Below are 20,170 nucleotides of genomic sequence, written 5' to 3'. Positions count from 1 at the left end.
TGCTGGCTGAAGCATATCCTGCGAGAGTCCGTGGACTAGGCAGCTACCTAGCTTATTTAGTGACGCTAGGCCAGCTTTTTTTTCCTCCATGCGCTAGGCTGACCCTAGCAACATATTTACCCGGCAGCATGGAGGAAAGAAAAGGTTGCCCGGCAGACTCGGCGACATTGTGGGTGCGTGAAGTGCTGAGCGGCGCCAAAATCTCTAGAAGTCCAGTGGCTGCTGCTACGAGCAATGTTTGCTTTTAAGAGAAATGGAAGGTAAAGCATGCGTGATACATTTGGCTCGTGCAAACAGAACCCGGCGCCTTAGGCGCGGGATTTTGTTTCTTTAAGCAATCAATTCGTCAGAGAATCGCTTGTCTTTTGCAGCCAAGAGCAGACCCAATCGACGAATCCAACGAATCAAATCGTTCTATACGCGTAACACCGCACATTTGATTTGTTCCGGCTAGGCAAAGATGGCTAAAACCGGAAACTTAAATTTATCCCTGATATATGCAACCTAGCTGATCAGTCAAGACCAAAATCCAAATACTACTAGCTGTGACTGCCCGAAGGTTCGAACCTGGGTGCGAGGGACCGGCCAGGTTCGATATTGACCACGGGAAACGGTTTTTTTTTTTTTTTTTTTTTTGTCTTGAGGCGCGCGCGCGCTTGTGCTTTTGTGGAAACCCATTGTGTAAGTTGGCTTTCCTGTAGAGCGTTCTGGGCGTAACACGAAACCATAGAGGAAGAAAGGGCCTTTGTCACGTGACTTGATTCTGACGCAAAGATCACGGTGTATATATTCTTACACCGTGGCCACGACCCTTATGATAACGTGACAAGAGCAAGTGGACATTGGAGCCGGCTGGAGCGTCGTCTGTGCCCACACGGCTTCCACGGCGTGCCCGCCTGCCGGCCAGTGCATGCACCCCGCAGCCCAACTACCCGAACTGCTAGCATGCTTGCTAGCTGTGGCTTGCTGAGCGCGCCGTTGGATGATCATTCGCGCGGATGCTACGGCCAGTACGGGGAGCTTCGTCCTCCATTTTGGTTTAGTAATAATGAGCAAGGCAGCAAACAGCTTCCTGTTGTGAGATATTTACGTATACATGTAGCGTGCACATGTACACCATATGTATGCATATTTAACAATTGAAACTGGTCTTATGTGGCCTAATTAATAATGTTCCCTGCTTTGTTCATTGCAGTTTTATCTCAGAAATTCCGGCATAACACTCCTGTTCCTGAGAAACTGGCATCAGGACGTTCTGGTAGGTTGGAGGAGGGGTCTTTCAGTGTAGGCGATGTTGCGGTGTCAAAAAGTGGTTCACGTGTGCCCGTGGAATTAATGTGCAGGGACCGGTCTCAAACACGTGGCCCGCGGACCTTTTGGTTGCGGCCGGGCCCGCTCGTGAGCGTCTTCGTTTATTTATTTCTTTTAGAGCGAATATGTTCAGGTGAAAATGCCCTACTGGTTTTCTTCTGGTTTCATCTGGTCCCACATGTGGGTCATCTGGTTTCAATTGGGGCCGAGTTAGTGGTTTCAACTGGCCCCATTTGCCAGTATTCTGGTTTGCTACTGGTGTCATTTGGTCCCAGTTACTATGTATCTGGGTTTGAACTGGTCCCGGTTGTCAGTGCACGCCTGGTGTGATACTGGTTCCATCTGGTCCCAGTTGCTGGATAAATATTCAAACTGGCCCTAGTTGCAATGGCCTGATACACATCTGGTTTCATCTGGGCCCAGTTACGAAGGGGGGGGGGTTAGACATATACTACTGCTTTGCAGTAAAAAACATGCATTGGAGCCGCTTTACTGGCCTATCTGGCCTGTTTGCGGCAAAATGCCGAGCTACTGGTTTCAAGTTTGGTCCCAGTTGCAACAGCCTGGTGTGCTAGTGGGTCTTCAACTGGTGCCGCCTTGCTCGCGTAGCCAAGGACGAATAAACGGCCAGAGACTGTTCGAAAACGCGTCGATAGTCTTCCAGGGCTTCACGTTACCAGAGTGGACACCCTTCTTAATTGCGCTCGGAAGCACTCAACTCATGCGCCGAATATATGTTCGCAACCGCAACGTGTGAATCGAACTCCACGGTGCGCTCAGGCCTGCTGGGCGAGCACGGCCGCGAAGAGACTCGCCGTGGCGTTCTATAACCCTGCGAACGGACCCCTACCCGTCGCTAACGAGAAGACACCGTCTTGACCGGAGTTTTCCAGGCTTCCGCGAAAGTGCGAATGTTTCGTCCTTTTCGCGGTGTCTGTACGTGGATATCTGTTTTCCTGTTCGCCTTTGCGTCAAACCAACACCACCTAGATGGTCAAACCCTTTTACTGCGCTCCAGATGGGGCGAAAATGGCGCAGCGGCGCAGCCACGCGTCGGACTCTTGGCCTTTTGCGAACTTTGTAGTACGGACTTTTGAGAAACTAGTACGCAAAAACGCGTACTACAAAAACACACCGGGACACTCGTTTTCGAACACCTCGTGCTAGAACGCTTCGTGCTTCAAAGACACGAGACTTTTACAGCAAATCTGTATACCTCTTCCCTCAACAATTTCATCTCCGTGGGCAAAAATGCCAGGCGCCAAAAATACAAATACTGTACATGCATGTTTCGCCCCTCTCCAGGTTTCACGTTAGTTGAGATGGCCCGGGATTTTTTTTAATCAATGGATGGTTGATAAATCTTGTGCTATAACCGCCTTCCTTGTCATTGGAGCATTCTGTTATTGATATATAGAACAATCAAGCTCAGACGACCAGTGCCTGGACCACAAAGAAATGCTTAAGACCCCTCGATATTTTTATTTGGATAACGGTCCGTATGTTGTTTTTTTACGATTGCAGAGCTTGCGCCAATTTTAAATTTACGGGGCAAGCGCGCGTTGTGCGGCGTATGAACGCATTTGTGCTGAGAGCGTTCGCGCTTTGGTGCTGCACACTCCGTTTAATGAGAGCCGAAAAACAACCACGTGTTGAAGCGTGTCTTATTAACAATATAAACGTCTTTCGCTTCCCACAAATATATATTTCCTGGCCTCGGGAAAAAAAAAAAAAAGAACGAATGCGCGCGGGAAAAGCGCGGGGGTCTTCAACCCTGCAGTTGCGCGTACACCTTTGCCCTTTCCATTCGAATTTCGTTTTTTTTTTCGATTTCTATATCGCGCTTGCATCGTGAAGTCAGTTTCTGAAGTTGCAAACAGCGCAGGAACAGGACGATAGGAGGATCACACAAACACGTCGCTGTACGTCCTCCTATCGTCCTGTTCCTGCGCTGTTTGTAACTCATCAGTTATGTGCCAACTGGCTCGCCTACAATCCGTGTTGCAGTAGTTATCTGAAACACACGCTACAAAGGTAGGGTCACGGTGTAGGAAATAGTAGCGCACATCCAAGGGCGTCGAGTATCCAGCGGCCATGGCGATGAAAGATATGCTAGCGCCGGCCGATTAGCTGCACAGCCAGCGAGTGTCTAAATTCGACACGCATCTTCAGATCAGCTGTTCGTTGCTAGGCTGAACTAAACGAGCCGAATGCCTCGCGCTCCACGTTCGCGGTTGGTTCGTCGATTTGCTAACTCCCGGCCCTCCCGTTTGACATGGTAAAAAGCTGGACAAGATGGAGACACAAGAAGAGACAGTCACACGGGACGAGCCATGGTAGACATACTTGATGTCTAGCGCTCGTCTCTTGTGTCCCCGTCTTGTCGCGCTTTTTACCTTGTCGAAGTCGTATCACCAACTGGCACAAATTTTTGCGTTGAATAGCCTCCCGTTTGAATTTGGAGCGGCGGCGGCCCGCGTGGCAGACGACGCGCCTCCGTTGTTATGGCAACAACGCGCATGCGCAGAAAGCAGTCAGAGTGAGGGAAAAAAACAAAAACGAAAATACTTCTGCCGTTTCCGGCCACGGGCCGCAGCCTGGGCCGTAGCCGTAGCCGTAAAGGCCATGGCGGCGGCTACTGCGGCTGTTGCTCCGGCGGAGGCGCGCCAAATAGCCGATGTTGTTAACTGCGCCCAGGCCTAGTTCTTGAAAATATGACCCGTAGTTCGGGCAAACACTGCTCAGATGCGTGTGCTAGAGGCTTGAGAGTGCGCAATTTCGGTAGAACGCCGATCGGAGGGACAACAGGCTGCTGCCGCGAAGCGAGTCGCTGATCACTGTCACTGATTAGCGCCTGGCGACAGCGCCAGATCCCATTAATACGGGCAATAGGTAAGCGTTCACTCACTTTTTGCGAACGTTCGTTTGTGGATGAGCATTCGCAAGAGGAACTCGCGCAAGCATTTGCAACTGCGCGTGTTGTGTACCGCGTGTTTTCCGTCCCGGAGGATGACTGGAGACCAGTGCCTTCCTGTTAGGAGGCCTGCTCCGGTGTCGCGTACCGTACAGCTACGTATGGCGCGCGATTCTCATTCTGAAGGAGGTGCTGGCTAGGGCGACACCTCGAACTCCGCAGGTTGTGCACCAAGGTTTTCAAGGGTCACTAGTTTTCACCGTGTTGCGGGTGGTAAGCTTGGATAACTATCAAAAGGGGGTGGTCGTAACTGGCAGTTATCGCGAGTGGCTAAAGGAGCGAATTTGGGTTCGGTATAGTATTCCCCTCTCATTGAGGCAGTAAAAGCCCCGGCGCTGTAAAACGATGGTCATTCAATCGCTGCCAATTTTTCGGCGGTGCTATTGAAGTAAATCAACGCGTCGTTGAGTAAATAATCGCGCACCATGCAAAAGACTCGCAGAATACAAGTTTGGTCAATTCGAGAGATTGCTAAGTAGTTGCAACCAACCAGCCAGTTTTGCGCCCTGGCACCGCACTGAAAAGAGGCCGCTGGGAGCGCAGCACTTTTACTAATGGACCTTTTTTTTCCAGTAGCGATCTGCGCATGCGCGGGCTGCCGGTCCGCCATTCTTGGCAGTCGACTCGGGCGAAATAATCAAAAGAGGGCCCCCTGAGCTTGCTGCTTGGGGAGTGGCTATGCCTCCTAGGGCTGCACGTTTTTATTTTCTCTCTTCCGGCAGTCTGCAGTGTGTTCGTACGTGCACTCAAAAAAGGCTTTCAAAGGAAAAGGGGAAAGATGTTTGAGGCTGACCACACTGCAAGCACTTGGCTACCAGAGAGGGATCATTGAAAATTAAAAAGAGTGAAGAAAAAGGGGTGCTTCAGCCACTGCAGATTAGTCACGCGAGCATGCGCCTGCTACTGTGACATTCATGTGAACGGCACGGGTGACAAGTGGGTGCGGGAGGGACTGCAGCACCAAGAAGGGTATTTCTTGCGTGGGTTCCCCCAAAAGCCAAACATCTTTTGGGGCACGCCTGACTGCCAGTTTAGGTTTGCCGTGTTGGCCGGTAGGGGGATAGGTACTGGAAAAACATCCATAAAGGTGCCTTTAGCACACGCTAGGGCACCGACAAAGCATTGGGGATTTCTCAACCAGTTATCAACTGCTTCCTGCAGCCTGCCTTGCCAATGGTCTACGGCATTCACCCTGAGACAACACAAACACAGGCAGCCGGGATGAATCTGGCCGTTTTTCCCTTCCTGTTTTATCATCTACGACCAGATTGGTCAGCTACACTATCAGTACTAACATCTTGTCAGCAATGCCCCTTAAACTGTTTGTTCACCTCGGCTTTTGTTATCATGGCGGTCTACATGGCCTTCCTTGTGCGGGTGCCTGTGGCCTGGCTCATGATAATCGTGGCTGCTGATGTGTGGGGCAGTGCACTGGCACTTGCGTAAATTGAAGGCCATGAACAGAGGCCATGATCTTTTACAAAAACATAAAAGTGACCACCTGAACCAGCAGGATTTAAAAAATGGTTCTGCTGCTTACGTGGCAAACAGTGCAACGTTCACAGGGAGTGGTGTGGGCAACTGACAGCCCCTGACAAAAGTCGCCAAGGTCTGCAACTGTACCAGTGCCTCTAATTCGGTTTAATGGCACTTCTTGAATGCTAACATAATGCCCTGCCTTCGGAATCTCCCTGATGGCATTACTTCTGACACTGTGTAGCAAAATGAGTTGCCAAAGGCTAGGTCTTTCGAGTAAAACATGGCTGCATTTTGTTATGTTAGTTCATAATGTACTTAAAATATGGAACCAGTGAAAAATACGCAGGGCAAGAAAAAAAGGCCCACAAATGTGTGCCCTTCTTTTCTTGTCCTGTGTCCTTTTCACTGGTTCCACTTCTTTGCCACGCAAATGTGACGAAATGAGAAAGGGTCGACCACCAGGGTAACGGAGTGGGTACTGGACTAGTAGCAGCAAGGGGGACCCAATGGAGGGAAGAAAGAGACTGCCTAAGCATTCCTGGCGATGTAGTGAATGCAGAGGCCCTCTCTATTATCAGCGTCATCTTTTTCCCCTGTGCTCCATTGCAGTGAATGGGCACGTACCCAAGCAGGAACGCATTGTGCTACTCGCCTGATTGCCACTTCTAGATTTAGCCCGCTCGGGTTGCCCCTGCAGCCGCTTCCCCCACTCGGCCTCGAGCCTTCCTCTCGGGTGGGGCTCAGCACGTGTCTTCACCCCGGAGTCCAGCATTGACTTGGTCCATCCAGTAAGCGTCACTGAGCTGTGTTGGTGCCGAGACGCGGGCTCATCGCCTCACCTTCACGAGGCCCCAGATTTTATTTGCACCCAGCCGGAAATTGGCTCAGTTTTCTCTTCAACTCTGTGCACTTTGTCAGCAGGTGTTTCCCTGAACCATCAGTCCGAGCACCCTTGTGTTTGTTCTTCCGGCCTTTCTGTGAACTGCCGTGACGCTGCTGGATTTTCACTCACCGTGTTGTTGAATTCTGCACTGACAGGGAAATTCCAGGTGCACAGAATGAGCTTGGGCAGTGCAGTACAGGAGCGGTTGTCCTGCAGTGGGCTGGCAGATAGGCTGGTGGTGGCGATGCGTTTTGTATTTATGCTTCCTTTGACTGGCTTTTTGTTATCAAAAGTGCAGCTTTAAAAAACCGCACTTGTGAGGCCCGAGACAGTTACAGCCCCGCGAGGACACGCGAACACTTACTTTTTAGCACAGGATCATGTGCTGGCAAAGATGGCTGCACTACTGCTCAAATGTACCATCCTTGGTGGCCAAGAACATTCTGAATGCGCTGAGCGAGGGGTTGCAAGCAGCCCGCGGGGACATTGGGAACTTTGGTGCACAACTTTCTAACAAGTGGCACACGGGGAGACCTAACGGAGGCCTTCTCTTTCAGTGACTACAGAGCCTGTGCGCACACAATGGCCGCCCCAGCTGTGGACACCAATGGGGGCGACGCCTCAAGTGAGGAACCCACAGGCAAGGCCTCCCCGAGTAAGGACACCTTCCCCCATCTGTTCGTCTCTCTTGCGCCCTGCGTGCATGTGGGCATGCAAGCATCTTTTTTATCTCTTCTATCAAGCCTTACTCATGAAGCAGCACTTAAATTATGTGAGCACAAGATAAATAAACAGAAGCCTCCAGGTTTCCATTTCTATGTTGCTTTGAGAGCACAAAGGGCACGGGTGGCAAAAGCCCCGCACACACACCTTGGCCTGATCATCAAAGCACTGTGCGTGTGTTGTCTGGACACCCCTGACGACAGCTTCTGCCTCACCTTGCCGGTCGTCACGGTGCCGATAGGGAGAGCCACGCTGGTGGCAGCAGTTCAGGGCACCCCTTGCTGGGCTGCTGCATGAATACCACTGGTGCATGATTATTTCTACTGTACCGAACATGATGATGATAATGATGATGTGCTATTGGTTTACCCTTTGTAGCGGGGTGATAACATGTCATCTTACCAAAAAGGACTGACATGCCTATGTTTTATACTCTTGGTTTAATACTAGCGCTGCTTAGGGCAGGCACAAAAAGCTTATTAGGCACAAAATACTTGTTCTTTCTGTTACAGGTGGTAACTGTTCTAGGCAATATTCCGCTCTCTGCTTTTCGTCCACCAGCATTCTAATCTTCTTTTCATCCCCTCGACAGCCTTGAAGATATCTTGCTATGCTCCCCTAAATCCTAGGGCTTCTGGAAGCCCAACATTTCCCTCATGTAGATTTGGATGGATATCCTCACATTCTAACACTGTGTACCGCATAGTTTGTTTATTTCCTGCATACCACGCATAGCCCATCATTTTGTGAATACTTCCCCACAAAGCTCTTAGTTCGCAAGCAACCTGCTCTAGCCTCAAAAAGCAAAGCACTGCCCTGGGAACCATCACTTGCACCCCCCTTCCCTGGCAGAAATTTCTACTGACAATAACAGATCCATTCTGGGCTGTGGTGACGAGTTGTAGATGTGACTTCCCGCAGTGGGTTGTGATCCCTGCCAGCACCATGTCGTTACTTGCCTAACTGTGTGGGGGAAGTGACATTATGAACTCCTGATACACATTGAAGGTGCTAGTCTACAGGGTGGTGCGACAGTAATTGGAGCACTTTAAAATTTTTTCCTGAGCGAACTACCGCTCTGTTTGCGCTCAAACTTCACACGAAGGTCACATTTTGTGGTCTATTTTGTTTGACATTGGGAACAACAGCGGTACTTCACTGTTTATTCTGAAAATAAATAAAGACGATTTCCACCTTGGGAAAATGGCAGCTGATTTGGATGTCCAAGCCAGCGCAAGCTGATCTTGGAACAACGGCACCACCTGGGGTATGCAGAGCAAAACGCACGTTTGGGATTCAGGGTAGGAAGGAGCCAAATGGTGCAGCAGACAATCAGAAAATCTCTTTCGTCCCTAGTTTATGATGATCACAAATACTTGCATGACAGCCAATACCAATAATAATAAAATATTCCCACAGTTCATCGTTGCCAATAAATGATGGATTTGTTTTCTCACCTGCTTTCACATTTTCTGATCATATTGGGCTTCTTCCTGCCGTGAATCCCCATCATCAGTTTCGCTCTGCATACCCCAGGGGGCACCGTCGTTCCAAAATTAGCTTGCACTGGCTTGCACATCCAAATCGCCTGCCATTTTCCCACGGGAGAAAATCATTTTTATTTTCAGAATAACAGTACCGTCGTTGTTCCCAGTGTCAAACAAAATAGACCACAAAATGCGACCTTCGGTTCACTCAGGAAAAATGTTTAAAGTCTGTACATTGTCACCAGTCTGTACATTGCCTAGTTTTCTCAACTGACAGAGTGGAATGCCGCCTTGGTATTTGTATTGCTGCAGGGGAGGGGGGGGGGGGGGGGGGGTGAAATAATCAAAATACATCCCAAGTGAGCTTTCGTTCGCACTTTACACGGAGCGCCCTAAGGGATGGCAAAGTTTTAAAGGGGCCCTGAAAGGCATTTTGAGCAAACTAAATGAACTAGTGCAATCGTTAGATTGGGTCGTCAACTCCAAGTATCACTCTTTTACGTGCAGCGGAAAGCGCACACTTTTGTTGCAAAGTTTGTCGCTCTTTTCTCACCCTTCCCTGCGTGTTTTTGGACGCCGCCATCTTCACATGTCTACATCATCGGTTCCCAGATGTTCGTCATGAGGTAGACATCCTGCTATTGGGCGGCTTTTTCACGCACTTCCGGCAAAGAGATGTGTCGTCTGCTCAGCGTCGGCTCGCCGGCTGATCTGCCAGCGGAGTGCCGGAGTACTTGGACATTTTACGACAAACGAAACAAGTGTAAACAAACGCTTAACCATTTGTATTGAATGCAACACGGCCATAACACAACATGGGTATTCTCTTACCTGACTACGTTCCATAAAGAAAGCGTTGAAGCCCCGTGGCACTTCTTTCGTGCAATCGCAGAGAACGCCCTCAGCCGAATGCCCGGGTTTGACGCATACATTTTATTCAACTTCAAAACAATCCAGAGATGCATTCCGAACGAACACAACGTCACAACATGCTTTGCAAGTCTGAACCGCTATTGGCAGACGATCGGTTGCCTCCTCCTGCCCGTCGTAAATTTGGCACTCACCTCGCACCCGGTTTGTGGGGACGAACAGCAAGTCACACTGGCACGCAAGCCGAGAAGGCTTTTAGCCAGGCACACTGCACATACCCCATGCCAGGTTGAGTCATACGTCGCTCGAAAAAGATAATCCAGACCATGGGAAGCACTATCCACCCGCAGAAGTACAACATTGCATTTCATCACGAAACGAACGCGTCCACAACACACAGGAGGCGATGCACACACACACACAGCTTCGGTCGCTGCCTTGGCTTAGCTGCAAGCTTCGTTCGGACAGTCAGCGATGTTACGACGATAGAGCTGCATGAGGGCGACGTGCTAACTACTTGAGGTATTTAAAAACACAGGGGCAAAGAACTTGGTTCATCGGAAGCAAAAAATCTTTCCTCCATCTCGCGCTACTTGCCTCCATGTTGGAAACGCAAGCGGCCTCACGTACGCACGCTATTTGGCTGCTAATAGAGAGTTTTAGTACAGCGTTTGTTGCCTTTGCATACGCTAAACGCTAAAGTTTTGCATCCCGCAACAGGGGAGTTTTAGTAGAGCGTCTCATCAGTTTTGCATAGCGACACGCTAATGCATACGGCGCCATCTGTCGAATGTTTTGCTAAATGACTTTCCGGCTGATCTGCTAGCGGAGTGCCGGAGTGCTTGGACATTTTACGACTATCCAAACAAGTGCACACAAACGCTTTCCCGTCAGTGTTTAATGCAACACATGGGTGCAGCTTGTCAGAACATGGGTGCTTGCTGCTCGAGTGCGGCGCTGGTTTGCTCTGCGCCTTCCCGTTCATCGGCACCGATAAAGCGATCTGATCCGGCGCGTTTTGTGCACAGGTTCTGTGTCGGTTTAAAATGTCTTTTTATGTGACCCGGCACCAGCGGGGCCACATCTGAGACTGCGCTTTTTGGATAAACAGTGCGCGGTGCATCAAAGAGAACGAGTGCATGATTCTCCCCGTGTGGCTGCGAGTTCGCCGCCGATAAAAAGTCACGTGCCGCCTATAGCATCTGCAGCAACGTACCGCGAAAGGGCAAGGCCAGGCCGCACACATGCGGACAGGTCTTTCGTTCGCTTTTTCAGCCTTGAGCGGAGTGCGGGATCCATGTCCATGGTGTCAACAAAGATGAAAAGGCCGAAAGAGCTTGCCTGTAGCAGACGCCAGTCTGAGGAGCGCAATAGCGGAAGTACGTCACCGCTGGGGAGCGCAGCATCATGGGAGGGAACAATAAACTACAACAGTATGGGAGGGAACTACAACAATAAAGGTAGTGTGTTGCTCTTTGAGGCGCGGGCTGGCTGCTTGAGAACTCGAAGTTACATGAGCAAATATTCGTCACAGGATGAGTCGTGTGGGATGTGGCAGGGATAAAGAGACAATCGACCACATAGTAATAGAATGCCAAAAGATTCAGCCGGATAAAATTGGGGGGAAAGTCCTACTTCCTGAGACACTGGGCTTCGCACTTGATGGAAACTTTAACTGGTCAGCAGTACGTATTACTAAGCAGCGGCTAGAGTATTGGTGGGAAAAAAGGAGAGAAGTCGATAAAATGTCATCCCAGCCAGGGGTAGCGGTAGGACAGAATTAAAAAGAAATCCGAGTTGAGGGATTAAATTTAAATTCAAACTACTAAGATAGGCTAGATGGCGCACGGCATCACCCCGATTCAAAGGGGAGGCCTTTAATCATCGTCATCATCATCATCGGAAGGCTGCGCGCCGTCAACAGCGAAGAAAAAGTTGAAAGGAGGAGGAAATACGACGCGACAATAATGCGCGGCTTTTGATTTACGATTTCTCAGCTAATACTCATCGCTTGAACAAAATTCTTGCAGGAGGAGATTGCTAATACAGTCGAACACGGATATATCGAACACGGGTATATCGAATTATTGTCTATATCGAACTCATAAATTATCCCCTTGAAAATTCTGTGTAAAAGTATAGGAATTCGTACGTTTATATCGAACCGTATTTTTCCCGACATTGGGTATATCGAACGCCGCGCGAGCTGGAAGGTGCTCTTCCGCGGTCGCTGCACCCCCGTTTGAGGTTTAGGAGGATGTGGAGGAATGCGCGGGCATGGCGAAGACTGGCTCGCGGAAGTAATCCCCCCTGCCGGAACGAATTGGCGCTTGCCCAGTCGGACCCCGCTACCGGCCGCCGTAGCGTTAGTGGACGGAGCCCGGTATGCTAAATCTCTCTAGGCACACAAGCCCGAACCCTCGGAAAATGTGACAGTGCGAGGTAAGGATGCCCCGACTGCGCAAGTCTTTTTTTTTTTCCGCTGCGTACGTTCCCCGGCTTACCGAAAAAGAGGGTCTGGGTCTGTCTCTTGGTCTGTCTTCCCCCGATGTCGCCTCGGGAAAGGGAAGAGGGAACGAAGGCGCTGCCGGCCTCCTCCTTTTGCATTTTGCTGCTGTTGCTGCTGTTTGGCGAGTTGTCCTGCACCTTTCCTGGAGATCACTGTTTCTCTAGGAGATGACCATCGTGAGCGCTTTGTTGGAGTCCGTTCAGAGAGCCTTGGAATGGTTACCTTCAAAGTTCTTGTGGTACGTGCGCGCTGTTCTTGTTTTGCGTGCGTGTTGTGCATGGTGTGCGAAGGCGCAGCGTACTGCTGGAATTTTCTAGTTGTGCAGCCTCGAGAAGATTGAGACCAGCGTCTTTAATTTAATTTCCAGGACGAAGAAACAGGGCAAGATCAGCGATTTTTTTTTCACGGAAATAGAGCGTCCTGTTGCGTCGTGAGTGCGGAATTAGTTGCAATTCTTGAATGCGACGATCGGTATGTGATCGTCCACCATAGGTGAGGTCTCAGAGCCCATATTTTGTATATCGAATTTTTCATATATCGAACTATTTCGCGATCCCCTTGGAGTTCGATATATCCGTGTTCGACTGTACATTGCTTTGTTTGGTTACATGTACATCCATGCATCGGCGGAAGGTATTTCAGGACCCCTTTAAAGCGACATGTTTGGCTTAGTCCAATACACTTACCTTGACTTAATCTTCACATTCCCACAGGGTCAAGTGCACAAAAGATTTTTTTTTTCTCCTCCCACAGGTTGGTAGCAGGAACTCGGCATCTTCGATTTGAGACAGTGATGTAACCCTTGCTGTGCCACAGAGCCCCCAGTGTGTCATTGCCACAGTGTTTGGCTGTTGTCACGTTGCCAAGGAGGCTGCTATTGCGAACAGCTGCTCATGTTCACTATCAGGCACCCAAGCCACGCAGAAACGCGGTGGTGTGCGACAAACGAGGCTTCCGTTGAAACGCTACCAGTGCAGCCTTGTGCCCCCTGAAGGAGGAGTCTCGGAGGGACGCCTCACTGCCTACCATGCACTGCAGATTGAGAAGACGGAGCCGTAGGCGTCCGGCAGGATTTTGTCTTGAGGGGGAAGAGGGAGAGGGGCTGTGCCCCCCTTGCACCCCCGCCCCTACCTTTTGATCACGCACCACATTTTAGCGAGGAAGAAGGGGGGCTGGGTGGGAAGGGCCCAAGGGGGAGAGCGCAGCCGAAGGAAAGGGACCGTCGCTTCTGCGCCCACCTGCACTCTGCCATGGGTGCTTGTTTGTTGCTCTGCCTGAGTGCTGTTCTGTCCCTTCTGGTCCTCTCTGGCTGGCAGGTGCGGCATCGGCCGTGTGTGCCCCGTCCGGCCTGGTGGTGTACATCTGCCAGGAGTGCGGCGACTGCCTGTCCTCGGCCGCCCACCTGGAGACGCACATGAGGCGCTCCCACACCGAGCAGCCCAAGGGGCGCCACGTCTGCTCCTACTGCCCCTACTCGAGCAACCACAGGTGCGCATATATGCAGGCTCACCTGCACCCCCAAATCGAGCAGCAGGGTCTTCAGCAAGGGTGTGCATATTCCGAATGGGCATCGATTCCCACTCGCAAAGCATTGCCCAGTGCACCCCCCTTGTGGGCGTGTGCCACACTGCTGGACTGCTTCGTGGTACGCACACAGATGCCGCAGTGCCTGCTGGGCGCCACTAGAGGAGGAGCCTGTGGCTGAACTGTCCGAGCTGTTGAGTGGTTGAGCTCTCGTGCACTTTTCTAAAGCACTGCCCCATAGGAGCCACTCTACGGGTACGCTGGACTGCTTCAGGGTAGGCGCACACAGAGTTCTTGCATTTTTTCCCCCAGCTAAGCGAGACCCCACACGTGATTGACAGACTGCGTGTGAGTTGATGGCAGGGCGGTGTGCTTCTGTCTCTGGCCAGTGTCGCATGCACAGCTGGTGTGCACAGGCATGCAGCAGCAGCGGCAGGTCCAAAAACCTGCGCCCTCGCTCACCGAGAGTCCCTTCGGCCGGCCAAGCAGCCTGCCCAGCCAGGGAGCCCTGCCACGTGCCACGGTTGCTACGCACTGTGGGGGAGTGCCATCGCAGCACTGCCAGAGGGTGGGGCTGGCCTCCGGTGGGCAAGCTGCAGGGTTGGCTGGAACTCGGGAAGGAAGCTTCAGGCATAGGCAGGGCCAGTGCTTGCGAGATCGTGCAAGCAGCCACCCGACTGTGCCTCCCTGTTCTCCGTGGAGGCTCAAGAACCAACGCCACCCGGACAGAAAGCTCACTACGGGGAAACCAAAAGTGCAGTCTCTAGATTGCATACTAACAGCGCTGCAGGAAAAGTGAGCCTTTGAATGTACCGTCGGCAGCAGCCCACGGACGCCCAGTGAGTGCGGCCGGGAAAGGGGTCCGCTCTGTGTCCGTCTCAGAGTGCGCAAGTCCCGATTTGCTGACTGGGCATGACGTGGGGCATCGGTTTCTGTGCACGTGACTCCTTCCAAATGCCGCTAGGTCCCAATTGAATGGGATGTGGAAAGAACCCTTCCCCCCCCCAGAAAGTCCCTGCGACATTGTGCACGCCTGCGTTGCTTCAGCACAGTCCCCGCGCACGGAAAGGGTCTGGGGCGCAGTCTCAGCTGCTGCCCCTACCAGTCACACTGGTGTTGGTGCTGGTCGTGTGTGGCTCTGTAAGCGGCATGCTCTTTCTCCACACCACGCCTGGAAGGCTGTTGCCACTGCTGTGCCAGAGGGGTCCCTACTTGGCCTCCTCATGAAGAAGGGTGCTCGTGAGTGCTTGTCCCCAGAGATTCCCCGGGAAGCCGGCTAGTTGTGCACTGGCCAGGTGTAAAAAGAGGCTTGTCTGAGCGTACAACAAGGTGGACAATGCGTGCTCATTCAGGTCACGTGCTTGCTGATTCCGCAAGGCTGAAAAGGGCAAAGAGCGCCATGACAATGGTGAATGAGATGAGAAGAATTTGCAATAGAGGCACCAGTTTAAAAATTTACTGGCAGAATTGGTGTAGAGGGCCGCATTAAAACAGTGAGTGCAGGCACTTAAGGTGTCGAGCCTCAGCTCCTGCCATTGTTTTGCGACACGCCATGAACACAGGCGAGGTTATGGACAGTGTGATATGTGTTTTAAGAAATGTGTATGTGCAAGGCAGCTAAACATGGTCTGCAAGAAATAATGAAGGTTGCGCGGGAATATTATGTGTGTAAACTTCATTAAAGGGACGTTTCCTTTCAATGTCGCACATCTTTCATTGAATATGCACATGGAGGACAGATAGCTGCCCCCACATCGATAACACTGAGCCTTGTTTGTGTCAGTTAACAGGTGTGAATGCGTGATGTGTGTGTGGCCAATTCTCCTGACAAGTTTCTCCACTGGAGGCTTTTCTATTTTAGGTTTAATGACGTGCAATTTATTCCCACTGTTGTTGCCAGTGGTCTCGCAGCATTCTCCTCCCAAAGGTTTCAGATCTTCATATGAAACAAGGTTTTTGTCTGTGGTGCCACGAAGGGCAGCTTATGCAACACTTTGGTCAGCAGCTCCATTTCCCCGCAATGCCATAGTGGCCCGGAACCCAGCACACTGTGACAGCAAGCTTGAGCCTATAAGCCGAGTACAGAGCTCTTAGAAAGTTGGGTTTCTACTAGCTTTCAGAGATGAAAGCTTTGAAAGAACACTGAGAGAGTCTGTGTATATAAGTGAGTAAGTTTGGTCCAAAGCTAGCAGGTCCCGTGCTTGTTGATGTGCGGTGACGACCGTCCCCCCTTGTGCTGCAGGCCCAATGTGACGACGCACGAGATGACGCACACGGGCGGGCGGCCGTTCAGCTGCCGGGTGTGCGGGAAGCGCTTCACCCGGCGCAACACCCTCGACGAGCACCTGACGGTGCACACCAAGGAGCGGCCGTACGGGTGCCCCGACTGCGGCCGCCGCTACACCCACCCGCGCAGCCTCTCGCGCCACCGCATGCTGCACAAGGCCGACGGCAAGCCCCTGGCGTGCCGCTTCTGCGCCCGGGGGTTCCGCGACCGCTACCACCTGGCCGTGCACCTGGTCACCCACACGGGCGAGCGGCCGCACGCCTGCCGCGTCTGCGGGCAGGCCTTCTCCCAGCTGGGCAACGCCCGCGACCACGAGCGCCGGCGCCACCCCGACTGGAGGCCCCCCGACACCGATGGCAACGACGACGACGAGGGCCACGGCGACAGCCAGGCCGCCTCCGAGGAGGAGGAGCAGGAGGAAAAGGTCGCCCCCTGAGGCCCACAAAGCGAGGCCACAGTCGTCTTCGTTGCGTGAGCGGTAGGTTAGCGCCGTCAGGCTGTGGACACAGAGTGCCGCGAGAGGAGACGTCCAGCCCAGCTGACCGCGGTGGCACTCTCTTTGCACAGCTGCCGTCAGTCTGTTACGTGCGAGTGACAGCACCTCTCACTGCTCACCTTGGCCGTAGCCCAGTGTGAAACGGACTGTGAAGCAAGTGCAGCTACAAGCAGCCGCAAAAGAGGAGTGACACCAACCACATGCCCACACCAGTGGACAACAAACGGGGCCGCAGGCAGCCACCGCTACAAAGGCAGGACATGGTAGGACTGGGACTGAAAGGCAGGACTGAAACAGCTAGAACGCAGAGCGCAGTGTACGAGGAACACCAGGTTGCAGGCTTCTGAAGCTGGAGCAAGCTGTGCCTGTCAGTGCCAGACTCCAGTTCAGGAGGGCGAGGGACACGCTCTTGAAGGGACACCGAAGTGAATTTGCCAAAACATCCGCTTTTGTTTGCACTGCGTAGACTGGCTCACCTTTTATCCGGTCGATAAAGCCGTATGTAATTATGAGGCCTGAAAGAAGAAATAATGCCGTGCAACATTTGCGGCAGCTGAAACAGCTAACAGCAGTGACGCACATATGAGATGCGATGTAATTTGATGATGCCCAAGATTACAATTTAAACCAGTTCCAGTTTTGGTTCTCTGAAACAGTTGCATGCTTGGCATCCGACGTTGCCTTTGGCTGGGCATTCTCGATATCTCGGTAATCGGCATGCCGCACTTCTGCCATGTTGTCGGCTGTAAATTGCGTCGGCTAAGCCCACCTGTTTATGTTAATAAGGCAGGCCTGGCATCGTAACAATCACTAGCCGAGGCATACACACTAGATGAATGCCCTTTGCGTCACTGGAGCCACTCAGCCTTTGGAGCTTGCCTGCCTCGTGCCTGTACTGTAGGAGCTGTGTTCGCACCAGGCCAAGGGTCGGCTAATTCGGGACTGTGCCCGCAAGCAGTCGGTGCTTATGGCAACACCACACCAAAGAGAACTCGCCAGCGCGTCAGTGTCAGTCTGCACACATTCTGCAAACTCGCACATGAAACAATGAATGTTACAGCACGAAAATAGTGAATTCAGTATAGAAAACATTACCTCAAAACAAATAAATCATATTTAAAAAAAAAAAAGCACTTTTGGGGATTCGAACTTGCGAATTGCATAACAATGCGCTTAATGCTCCGTACCACTCGTTCATAAGCCGGCGCTGTCAGGAACGGAAATATTAAGTATATATTGTATAGCTCAATTACATTTTTATTTAGTTTTAGCATTCCAAACAGCTTCACATGAATATTTCTTGAATAACGCTCACGCAGTACGCATCCCTTAAATTCCCACAAATAGCTCGTCTCTAGCGACTGCATTTCTCAGAGAGAAAAGGGATCGCAAATGTGTGCGTGGGCTGCTGACTGCTGTGTCAGTTCACCCAGTGCGAAAAGTGCTTCCCGCACATTGGTTTTACGCTGTGTGACAAAGGTTTCGGTTGATGTTGACTTCTTTGAAGGGGGGGGACCCTTCTCCCGCCTGCAACTGGCCTGAGGTTTTTCCACTGGCGTACCAGTCAGTGGAGCATCGCATTGTGCGCTTGTGTGGAGCTACTTGACCTGATTCAAACTAACAAACTAAAGGCACATTCTGCCAGGCACAAATTGTGTCATGGCTTAGTTTCAACTGAGCAAACCACCGAGCCAAGCCGTCTCGAGTGAGCGTCATGCGAAATGTCACAGGAAACCGCCAAGGAGGATCCAGAGGGGAGGACAACACTTTCGAATTGATTTTTCTACTAAATAAAGTCACGTAAACGCAGCGAAAGGGGTCGAAACATGGCCTAGAGGCTCCAGACTACCATTTGCGCTAGTAGTCCCGCAATGTTTACAAATCACTTCAGTGTCCCTTCAAGGCCGGAATTAGTGTCACTACAGTTGAACCCCTTTATAAGAGACACGTACCGGGGAGCAGTTTTTGTCTCTTATATGAGATGTCTCTTATAAGCAGGGAACCATGTTTTCACTCACTAATCAGACTGTAGTTCAATGTGGGCACTGTATGACAATATAAGCTCAAAAGAATACTACAGCATGTTTCAAAAGATTCATTCTAATTAATGTTTGGCCCCAGAATTTATGAAACTTTGTTTGCTTCATGACTGTATTTACACTGTTTTTTACAACCGATTCTACAAGCTTTTTTTCCTATCCTTGTTTCTGGAAGATCAATCGTAGATGAGTTCACAAGCCTGTTGAATAGCCAGAGCGCACAGCTTCTTCCGCTGTGTGCTCAGGCTATTCATTACGCTTGCAGGACTCAACATCTGCAGTGCTTCTTGATTGGGAGCTATGCGAGTGGGAGAGCCTGCATGTGCGATCGCGCTCCAGGATGGCAGTAAGCTTCAACCACTTCTGTCAATTGCATTGCCATTGGCAGGGCTTCTCTTCATCACTTCATAGCTGACTGAACCATTGTGTGTTTGCTAAAGTTATAATAAATAGCGACTGCAGGTGTCTGTCGTCCACCTGTGTTTCCACAATGGAAGAAACTGTAATTAGTGACTGGTGGCACTGCATCTGAAGTTAAAATGTCTGTTACAGGCGAGATTATTGATTAAAGTTCAAGGATGACTTGTCCCTTATAACCAACTGTCTTCTACATCCAATGTCTGTTATAAAAGAGGTCAATTTAATGGGAAAGATAGGGAAGCCAGCCATGTGGGTGAATAGTGTCTCTTATACCCATTTGTCTCTTACATCAGTGTCTCTTATAATGAGGTTCAACTGTAGATACGCTGTCAGAGGTACCGCCACTGAGGCATGCAAGTCGGCAACGGCAGCCATTTTGGCGTTTGTCAGTGTTGCTAGATTGCCGCATCTGCGGCCTCGCCACCAACTCCGACCGGGTCATTTGTTGGCAACTGTTGAAAATGCGGCAAACAAAGCGGCACGTCCGGGCACCCGTCTGCTGCTGGAAGGCATCTGCATGCGCAGCCACACAGCAGGGCGGACAAGCTTGGCCTACCACAGCTGACCGACTCAAACGTATGGCAGCACCCATGAACCATCGTGGGGCAAATAAACGTCGCCTAATGCGCACTGATCAGTGATCGTGGCAGCGCACGGAACAATAGGAGAAAAGAGTGCCGATACTGTGTACCCTGATCTAGTGACACTAGCCCGAATACATGGAGTGAACTTTAACAGTGAAGTTTGTGCAGCGGAAAATCTTCCGGGGCAGGACGCCGTATGTTCATGAGGCTGAACTGCCTGGAGGGAAGACATGCTGCCACTTCGTCGCTGGGTTCTTCTCAGTGTGGCTAACTGAATTTCTATTCCCAGAACCAACGGCGACATTCAGTAAACAGACCCAGTGAAGGAGCTTCCTGCTCGTGTTGTTCATTGTTTGTCAATTTTGCATGAGTCAGGGGTGTTTCGTCTTCTGAAATATTCGTTTTCAGTTGTCAAAAGCAGCAATGGCAAAAAGACAAGGACGCACCCAGGGAAAATCCAACCACTGTCCTCCAAGACATGAAGCTGGCATTTTACCTCTCATCTGCTTCAACAGATGTCACCTTCTTGCAAAATACAGCACGTGGTACTACAGGTGGCCAATACATACGGCTGGCTGCTTCCA

The 20,170-nt window shown here is 51.1% G+C and overlaps 1 protein-coding gene across 2 annotated transcripts; it reads left to right on the top strand.

Moving 5' to 3' along the window:
* The first annotated feature begins 3,903 nt into the window (after nt 1-3,903).
* On the top strand, nt 3,904-19,918 carry LOC144142361 (zinc finger protein ZIPIC-like). Of its 2 annotated transcripts, none has more exons than XM_077673814.1 (4): nt 3,904-4,203; nt 7,205-7,302; nt 13,553-13,724; nt 16,003-19,918. In XM_077673814.1, the coding sequence occupies exons 2-4, from the start codon at nt 7,230-7,232 to the stop codon at nt 16,481-16,483; spliced, it is 726 nt and encodes a 241-aa protein (XP_077529940.1). In that variant the 5' UTR covers nt 3,904-4,203; nt 7,205-7,229; the 3' UTR covers nt 16,484-19,918. The 2 variants fall into 2 exon arrangements, with proteins under 2 accessions (XP_077529940.1, XP_077529941.1); XM_077673815.1 differs by lacking the exon at nt 3,904-4,203 and adding an exon at nt 6,343-6,552.
* The last annotated feature ends 252 nt before the right edge of the window (nt 19,919-20,170 follow it).

This window comes from Haemaphysalis longicornis, unplaced genomic scaffold (assembly GCF_048455015.1).
Source record: "Haemaphysalis longicornis isolate Haplotype H1 unplaced genomic scaffold, Haemaphysalis longicornis Haplotype H1 scaffold_6, whole genome shotgun sequence".
In the NCBI taxonomy this organism is placed as follows: Eukaryota; Metazoa; Arthropoda; class Arachnida; order Ixodida; family Ixodidae; genus Haemaphysalis; species Haemaphysalis longicornis.
This window is presented reverse-complemented; position numbering and strand designations above follow the sequence as displayed.

Bases quoted from the DNA above. Each gene is read 5' to 3' on its own strand.
- LOC144142361 (XM_077673814.1), top strand. From the start codon at position 7,230: ATGGCCGCCCCAGCTGTGGACACCAATGGGGGCGACGCCTCAAGTGAG. The intron at 7,303-13,552 runs GTAAGGACACCT...TCTGGCTGGCAG, and splicing joins CACAGGCAAGGCCTCCCCGA to GTGCGGCATCGGCCGTGTGT. The intron at 13,725-16,002 runs GTGCGCATATAT...CTTGTGCTGCAG, and splicing joins CCCTACTCGAGCAACCACAG to GCCCAATGTGACGACGCACG.